The 9,858-nt window shown below is 51.6% G+C and overlaps 1 protein-coding gene across 1 annotated transcript in view; it reads right to left on the reverse strand.

The window, feature by feature from the left end:
• Nucleotides 1-8,454: 8,454 nt before the first annotated feature.
• LOC106810593 (calcium-dependent secretion activator 1-like) overlaps nt 8,455-9,858 on the reverse strand; it is a 25,022-nt gene continuing 23,618 nt past the window's right edge. The window contains exon 2 of the mRNA XM_014813999.1: nt 8,455-9,506. Within this exon, the coding sequence (XP_014669485.1) occupies nt 8,499-9,473 (975 nt within the window). The 5' untranslated portion in view covers nt 9,474-9,506 and the 3' untranslated portion in view covers nt 8,455-8,498. The remainder of the gene's footprint in view (nt 9,507-9,858) is intronic.

The raw sequence follows: 9,858 nt of genomic DNA on the forward strand, positions 1-9,858 counted from the left end.
AACTAAAATTCTTGCCCTCTTTAGCATCCCACCACAGTGTTACGTACCTGTCCTTTCTTCCTTCTATTCTTAAATTATTTCATTTGTTTCATGCTCATCTCATTTTTTTCTATATTTATCCTTTTTCATCAGCAACGAGTTTTTACCTGCGCCATACCCTAAACGAAAAGGAGCCCCTCAAGACTAGCCGCCGCGAGAGCGACCTATATCACCACGCGATACTGTACTATATCGAATACGAACATGTCCCCACATCTGATAATGCCTGCAATATGCCCCAGTATCCCCTACTGAGCCATCTTATATCAGCTCTACTCTAGACGCAAGAAAGCAGCATGAGCGATAGCTCATAGCCTAAACCAGTGATCGGAGCAGGCGCGCAACCAGCGAGCCTGCAGTCACCGTTCCGCGCTTGTTACCGCCTTAGCCTATCATACAGCACGCGGCCAAGAATCATCCCCCGAAAAAGTCACCAGCCAGACAACTCAGAAGCGCGTACTGTCACTCAGTGAAGTGCTATGCTGCACTCAACGTAAACGACCCCCGGCACACAAACTACATCGCTAGGCTGAGGAAGAAAACTATAAGCCTCAGTGCAACCACCACCTGTTTAAGCTAGGACACGACCTACATAAACCGACCACTCGATTATGAAAATGTACCAACCTGACAGCAACACCGAGCCGCAGGGACGCTTCTACATGTGCGACACGTCTACCCTACATACTTTGCGTCAATCTGCGTGTCTACATAAAGACGTATTAAGAGGCCTCACTATCTTCATATACGAACTCTGATCTTGTGGCCACCCGAGAGTTCAGCATCGCGATAGCGCGCAGCATTAAATATAAGAATCCAGCTACTCCCATAAAGGGCCGTGCACGGCAGGCTGACCACTGGTCTGCTGACCACACCAATAGCCATATACGCGTCTACTACCGCGCGCCGACTCCAACGCGCTCGGAGACAAATCGCCTAGCGATCGAGTCCAGTCAGTCGCCGCCGATTTAGTCGCCCCATATCTCCACGATATTGATTTCTTCTCCGCTCACAAATTATCGCATGGCCGAGACAAAACTAGTACGCCTGTAGAGAGTAGTCGCGCAATGCGTCCCCACCAACCTGCCTAGTTGGTTCGACGTGCGTATGCGCTGCTTCGTCATTAAAGCGTCCGCGCTGATTTAGACGAATTACCTGCGGCTTACATATCGTTCGCGTGCGCTGGAGTGTCATGGGCTCCTGCGGAGTGTGAAGCTCCACAGTTGTCGATTTGCGTTCTCTTTGCTATTAGAGTGGTGGATTCTCTTTCCCTTGACATAACCACAAGCGGAGTGGATCAGAAATGTTCCGGTGTTTAGTCCTTACGAGTATACATTCTTCCGGCGAACAGAATGTTTCTATATATCGCTAATATCTATCACAAACTGTTGCGAATTATAATTATTGTTGATTATCATCTAGATAGGCCTTATCACCTAGCGAAGATGCGATAGAGGACCCATACCTATGGCATCCCGTACAGGCCATTATGAAAATTTTAATATACCCAGCACCATCGCATAATACGTGATAATTAGAGCCTAAGCAACCGCTAGGTCCCAATTATACACATACCGTGTAGCCATATACAATACCTATGACACGTTGTGTCGTGCGTGCGCTGCCGACCACCAAGTGCACGCTGCGTGTCTGCCACTTTGCCCACGTTTCCGTCTCATGGGGACCAAGCACCAGCAAACTACCATCTAATCCCTTCTTCATATTCCCGGCTATCGATCAGTGATCACCCTCTTTCCCTACGTCTATCGCGTACCCAGTTGCACGTAGCCATCCATCCAATTGCAACGCGCAGCGGTCAACTACTACCCCGCCGTCCTAGCAATCCAAGTACCCATCCACCGTATCAACGTCAACAAATTGACTCTAGTTGCTGTCTCCTCCATCGCGTCACACTACGCAATTAGTGATAGCCACTGCTGCAATGCAATGTCATACCATCACCAAAGCTACCAACCGTTTCTCAGTCGTACTCTCCACAACCGTACGCCTCCCCTTGCAAACCCCATCCTATACATCGTGCGAATACACTTGCCCACGACATCCATGCTCCATCCATCCATTCTACTCCCTCGAATGCCATCCAAATTACATAAGATCAGCGAAAAAAAAGTCCGAGTTCATCATCAAATAATCCGCAAGCATTTCCCATCTGCGTCAGTCACCAGCACCCATAGGTACGTCTACGTCTATCGCTGACTCCTAGCAGCGGCCTTGTTTACAAGTTTATGCCACGAGTACTGCTGCAAACTCAATTCTATAGCTCAAACTTATCCTCGTATCTCCGACATCAACTACAACACTCACATCTGCTCCTACAATCCCAATCCTGAGCGACCAGCAGAAAGTTAGACGCATCTGCGAGAGCGTAGATGCACGACACCAACATCGTATCACCATCGCCTCCGGCATAGCGCAACCGAACACCCGCGAGTCTCGTCGCACCTGCGAGAGATAACGGGTCCGCGCGCCGGCGAACAAGATGGCGACCTTTCAAGCTAGGCATACAATCATCGCCCGGATGGAGCAGTCCGAGGATCTCACAAAGTCGTCCATAAAAATTCAGCGAGATTAATATCGCGCGCCATGATGTGCGCGTGTGTGCAACCTAAGACAGCGAGCTCGAGAAGCGCACCGGATTATTACACAATCGAACTGGCTTCTTTGTCTCGAGCGCAAAACAACACCCGTCCATGTTAATCAAAGCAATAGCGCGCACAGAGACGCGACACGACAAGACGGAACTCTGCGCCTCCTGCTGCGACGCCAAGCGTGAGTTCAAAAAGCGACCAACAGCCCACCGACGACCGGACGACGAATCTGCCTTGCCACTGGTGACCTGACCTTGACGACCTTTTCGAACGATGATGAGAAGCCAATGATAGGGTGGAGACCACGCTGATGCATGGAGCGAACCACGACGATAAACCAACACACCAGACAACAAGAACAACTAGCGGCACTTGGAGAGCGACAGACCTCCGCCAAGCATCTAGAATTCTCATCAATGTGAAGTCTTTTTATATATTAATTGGATCCCGATAGTGCGAGCTGCCAGGTGGGGGAGCGACTGTGACCAGTTTCCCTTAGGCCTGTGTATGCTGTGTTTGTAAGTCTACAGCCACGCACCTAAGCGAAATCCGAACTGAAACGGCAGTTACACAAGAAACATAACCACCCTGCTAACACTCAAGAACAACAACACGCCGGTGAAAACCCAACCTCCGCCACACCCCCCTGGTGCGGAGTAACCAATGGTGACAGTATCTCTTGCACGCGTTACGGTGTGTGTGAATTTCATTACAATTTATCTGATGTCTGCCTTTAAGAATTTTTCGGATTATATATAGTATAACCATACTGTAATCATGATATGCCACTGAAGCTAACGATGTACCACTAAGCATGCACCAACAGGCCCTCACCGTACTGAGACCACACGAAACTGCGAGCACTATCACACGACGCTACTCAGCAGAGCCGCACGCACAAGCCATAAACCGCAAGAAATAGCTTACGAGCTATAAAGATAAACATTCTTCTTGTAATCATTCGCCTTTTCCCCAACGGACACCAGATCTGACATAAGAATGACAAGTACAGTATGCCGCAGGCCTATAGAGACATCACAATGCCTCCATCTCTATCTTACTCCTACACCGCGTCCCTAACTTGCATGTACCCGTCTGGACGCTCATATCCTGTGCAGACTCACTTCCAACCAACCCAATTGACCGCGCTAGAATTACCGACACGCTGCAAGAACGACAGCCTCGACCCAACTTGGCGCCACACAGCACCTGGACCTGCTTTTAGCCCATCTCAGCGCACCCTACATCATAATATTCATCTATGGTGTTCGCGCCCATCCCAACCGAACCTAGAGCTTAACCACACACTCGTCCGGCCGTGCCGGGTGGTGTGGTAGATGTCGCCAGGGATGCATCCCCACCACGACTCGCTCGCGGCATGCCCACGCCGCCGCAGGCGACACATCCTATCACTTTCCCCTCACTGCCACGTCGCCGGGTGTCACCTAACGTGACAGCTTCCCCGCACGGCGTGCCGCAAGCCGTGCTTCTTCTTCCCCCGCATAGGAAACACACCGCAGTACTCTACACGACGCTGCGGGAAGACGCGGGAGGGAGAGGAGGAGTACAGACGAAGGCAGCCGAGGGTGAGGGGAATAGGGCTACGTATCTGCCCCAGCAGGAGGACGATCGTCGCACAATCGAGACGCCGAAAGCCCGCGAGGTTCTGGACGCGAACGACCGGAGAATGATCACCGCCGCGTGTGGAGATATCACCTGCCAGCGTAGTCGCCCCCCCCCTCCCCGCATACCTAATCGCGCCTTTATGGCCCATTGTCAGCGTTCCGCGTCCACGGCCGCAGCTCGATCAGCTGACATGCGGCCACCAGCATTCCAGCGTTGCACACGTGCACACCCATCCAAATAGGGTTTCGCGTGCGGACACCTTACCGCAGCTCGCGTACGCATATTCGCGGCCTGCCTCCACTCCGGGCCGCCAGATGTGAGCGCCCTCACCGGCTGCGGCTCGTTGGCTGGCATCGGCCTATGCACCCGACCGTGGCAATCACATCGCGCTGTGTACTACTGCTGTGTACTACTGCTGCTGCGCACTACATGCACGGCCTGGCTTTCACTTCAAATATCGCCCCCTTAAGTTCTCCACATCCATCTACCATTTCAATCGCCTCCCCCCCTTTATCTGCATCCGTCTCAAACGTGAAACGGCATCGCGCGCGCGGTGATCCCCCACCCCCCCCGCCCCTGCCTGTCCCAGAGGTTTTGTCTGTGATGTCGTCGCAGGTGTTGTTGGCATGTGCCGAGCGCATAACATTACCCAACGCGCATCAACGCGATTATCCGCGGCCGGCTGTTAATATGACTAATTGCACGCGCCCACAGTAGCCGCACGCGGCATTAACACATATTGGCTCCCCAGTAGCTGGGGGATCAGTGCGCGGACACTGCTATATAAGCCATTTGACTAATTAATTCTAGCCGTAATTGCAACTCTCTTGCCCGCTCGGGGGGGGGGGGGCGGATAGCTGCCCGAGCGTCGTTCGGAGGCGGCGGCGGCGGCCACGATGCACTAACTTATTTATGTCGGCGTGGTGACATGGGGCTGCCGGTGTGCTGACCGTCAACAGATTCCCATTAGTCTCACACGCTCATCAATACGCACCCAAAGTTCACCGCCATGCCATCACGTCCCCCTCAATGCGCACGGACAAAACACATGATCCGCGGTGGTGCAGAGCTGACCGTGGATGCTCCTCCTCCTCCTCCTCCTCCTCCTCCTCCTCCTCCTTCTCCTCCACCTCCCTCATCCCTGTCATAGTGCGTTGTACGTGTACGCTGCTCCCGCAGTGGTGCAGACCTGACCGAGGATCCTCCTCCTCCTCCCTCCTCTCTCCTCTCTCCTCCCTTCTCCCTCCTCCCTCCTCCATCCTCATCCTCATCCTCATCCTCCTCCTCCTCCTCCTCCTCCTCCCTCATCCCTCATCCCTGTCATCGTGCGTTGTACGTGTACGCTGCTCCTGCGGTGGTGCAGACCTGACCGTGGATCCTCCTCCTCCTCTTCCACCTCCTCTTCCTCCTCCTCCTCCTCCTCCTCCCTCATCCCTCATCCCTGTCATCGTGCGTTGTACGTGTACGCTGCTCCTGCGGTGGTGCAGACCTGACCGTGGATCCTCCTCCTCCTCTTCCACCTCCTCTTCCTCCTCCTCCTCCTCCTCCTCCCTCATCCCTGTCATCGTGCATTGTACGTGTACGCTGCTCCCGCGGTGGTGCAGACCTGACCGTGGATCCTCCTCCTCCTCCTCCTCCTCCTCCTCCTCCTCCTCCCTCATCCCTGTCATCGTGCGTTGCACGTGTACGCTGCTCCCGCGGTGGTGCACACCTGACCGTGGATCCTCCTCCTCCTCCTCCTCATCTACCTCCTCCTCCTCCTCCACCTCCCTCATCCCTGTCATCATGCGTTGCACGTGTACGCTGCTCCCGTGGTGGCGGATATAAAGTGATAAAAATGGTAGGTCAGTGCTGAAACAAAAAAGTTTTTCACTCTGTCCGTTAGGCCATGTCCTCAGAAAATGTCTGTATCTGACGGTACAGTGCCCCCACTGCCCTTTGACCTGTGACCTCCAATTTCGCACTGGTGATGGGTTTCCTGCCCATCACACTATACACCGAATATAAAGAGCATCTAGGCCGAGCCGTTCAGATTTGTGCTGCAATTCCGTATTTCCTCCTATACCTTAAGTTAAGGGGGAAATATTCCCCCTCCGTTTACACATCTTGACTTTTTAAACTTAAGCGTGATGTGCAGAGCTCCCGCTAAAGTTGCCTGCTAAAATGCGGTAAATAGCGAGCGACTTTAGCGGTTCGGTGAACGTGTCCTCCGCTATTTAACGGACAACTCGGGAGTTAGTGGAGGAGATAGCAGAGAAAATAGCGAACGGACGTTCGTGAAACGCGCCCCAGATCTCCATGTTTCTATCGTTACGTAGACACTGTTTTATAATAAAATGCTCATATATAACATCTATAATCTATTATCTGAATAAAATGTGTCGACCAAACGCCCAATTTAATGTGATAGATACTTGTATATATACAGGCTTTCAGATTTGAAAAGTACAGGAGGACTACTAATGACTCCCCTAGGACACCATAGGGGGACTTTTCACGCTCCATAATCACACCCTTTAACCAGGCATGATGGAGAGCTCCACTAAAAAAATTTCACACCCTTAAAGAGGCAGATTGGACGAGCTCACTAAAAATCACACTTTTAAAACGATATGGAGCAGCTCCTTGAGGCTCTCCATCATGCCTCTGGGTGCTGATGAGTGAATCATGACCAATGCCTCACGTCTAGAGGTGAAATCCAAAACGAAAAATTGTGGGATGTACATATTGTCAATACTACTGATCTATCATCAATCTTCACCCTTCAGTTTATTCAATGGCTTTGCAGGATTACATCTCTTTCATCCAACAACCCAACAACTAAGCAGCACCAGATTAATAAAAGAGTTGATTGGATGTCAAAATAAAACTTTGTTTTATTAGTTCTGATTTCTCATCTTAGAGATTCTAATCCATGTACCTGATATTCTTCAGCACAAAAATCATCACAATTCCATCAACAAACACACAAATGTACTTGTACGTCAGTACGCCAACTATGAGCCCCTCCATCCTACGACTTTTTCACGTTGGCAGAAAACCACTTCTCGTCACGTATAGTATAAAACGAGCAGGTAACTTGTGGCTACCGTATAGGTACCTGTATTTGGATGCTGTTGTTTAGTTGTATTTATATATATATATATAAACCAGAGGGTAGTAACCAGACTAGTACCCCTGCCATACGTTCAGTTACTTACACACCACAAATTGTTGTGTGTTGCTAACCTTTTTGTACCCCCCTACATTGAGAACTCTATGAAGCGCTATATTTCAACATAATAGACATACTTTTGGTGCGCGATTTCAACCACTTTTATGAGGCGCGATGATGCGCGCACCATGGCACAATTTCGGGTGCGCGGTGGAGCGCGAGCGCGATCGCGCCCCTTAAAAATGATAGCCTGTATATATATCAGGGTTCTCCAAGAGCACGTATAGCATGGCGGCCCGCCAGGCTATCGTCGAGCCCCGCCATCTAAAATGCACCCGCCACTCTAAATATCATAGCCGCCATGCTAAATATCATAGCCCCCGGACCCCCCTAGCATGCAAACTGCCTTCGGCGATTTGCAACTAGGACCGTAAAAGCAGCACCCCCATGCTATAATGCAAAAGCTTGGAGAACCCTGTATATATGGATATATGTATATATATATATAATATTTTTACGCTCACTACGCTTGCCACGGGTGCCAATAGATTAGGCCCTGGTCATACTCTTTTTCTATTATGGACTCCTGACCTGTAAATGCATTACCAGCCTGGGTAGAAATAAGGAGAACAAAAATGGTCCACAGGACCATCTAGTTTGAAATTTAGATAGTCCTAAATTTCAAATTGTTCTCTAAAAGTAATGCGGCATTCAAGCGTGAGAAAGAGATTTTACTTGGTGATAAAATGGCTTAATTATTCACCTACGTAACACTTTAATAGTATATTGGAACGTGGAAACTTGAATAAACCAAAATATTGAATGGTCCGTCGGACCATCGACTTTGAAAATCTGATGGTCCACCTGATTATTTGCTGGCCCCGGAGCATCGGACCATCGCTTATTTCGACCCCTGCATTGTGCAGTCCCTACGCATGCTTGCCTGCAACACATTGTACAGTACCTATACGCACGTTTATTTGTGATGCATTGTACACTACCTACGCATGCTTATCTGTGCTCCAATCCTGTACAGTATGTGCGCAAGCGTACCTGCCAAGAATTGTACATCATCCATGCACGCCTGCATTCAAAATGCTATATATATCAGCTGATGTCATATCGCACATGTATGCTTCTATGATGCACCTGCCTGCAAGGCATCGTAATGCAACATTTGTGGGACCAGCAATGCAGTACAGAGCAGCGAACCGCAATCTCGCGCGATGCAACACGCTCTCGCTTACCTGCAGTGCGTTGTACAGCAGCTGGTGCTCAAACTTCTTCACTCCGAGTATCGCCTGGAACATGTCGTACAGCTGCTCCTTGCTGAGTATCAGTTCGGAGGCGGTGCTCTGCTGCGCGCGCGACGGCTTGCGCGGGTCGTCCTCGCCGCGGAAGATCTGGTCGAACTTCGCCATCCACGAGCTGAGCACCGTCTCCTTGCTGAGGCCATCGATCTCCGGCAGGCTGCGCACTCGCTTCTCAATGTTGTTCTTGAACACCTCGCGGAAGTCGTTCGCCGAGCAGCCGCCGGACGCGACCATCTTTGTGATGCGGTCGCTCTTGAGGAACACCTCGTGGTAGCTCTGCACGGCGTTCGTGAACGCCTCGTCGGCGACGATCTGCGTCTCGCCGTTGAGGAACGCCTGGTAGCGCTCCTTGGTCTGCGCGAGGTTGGCGCGCGTGATCTTCGCCTGCCGCCGCGTCATGTCGGTCGGCTGCTTCGCGTTGAACGGGTACGCGATGCAGCGCGACACAAACACGTAGATCTGCAGCCGCCGCTTCTGCTCCTCCTTCTCGCGCTCGGCGCGCTCCGCGTCGTCCTTGCGCTCCTTCTCGCTGACAATCGACGGGCTCGGACTCGAGGGGCGCACGACGTTCGGCGGCCGCGAGCCCGGCCCGAGGCTGAGCGTGTCGCTCGCCGGCGAGTGACTGCGCGAGCCCTGCTGCGTCGGCACGCCGAGACTCACCGTCTCGGAGCCGTCCTCGCCCTCGAGCGTCTCATTGTCACTCTCCTCCTCGCTCGACGACGGGTCCAACATCACGATGCGCCGCTATGAGTACATCTGCCACATCTACAACAGAGGAGAGAGGTCAGCAAACTTCACATGGCTTCCTTGTACTACAAGTTGTAGCAGAGGATTATCTAGGATTCTAGGGAATGAACAGAGGAGAAGCCGTAGAGTGTTAGATGTGTTAGCTAACTGAGAGAGGAGGTTTAGCTTGCAGGCTGCAACAGAGAGGAGAGGTCACCAGGTATTAGATACGTTGGCTTTCTGGGAGAGGAGGATTAGCCAAGGCTGCAACAAAGAAAAAGCCATCCAGATGAGACGGGACTAGAGAAGCGTTACAAGTCGAAAGGAGGTGTTGATCCGAAGCGCTGAGCGCAGATCTTGTGCGCAGTTCCGCGGCAAGGCGCACGCGACC

Source organism: Priapulus caudatus, unplaced genomic scaffold, assembly GCF_000485595.1.
Source record: "Priapulus caudatus unplaced genomic scaffold, Priapulus_caudatus-5.0.1 Scaffold456, whole genome shotgun sequence".
NCBI lineage: Eukaryota > Metazoa > Priapulida > Priapulimorpha > Priapulimorphida > Priapulidae > Priapulus > Priapulus caudatus.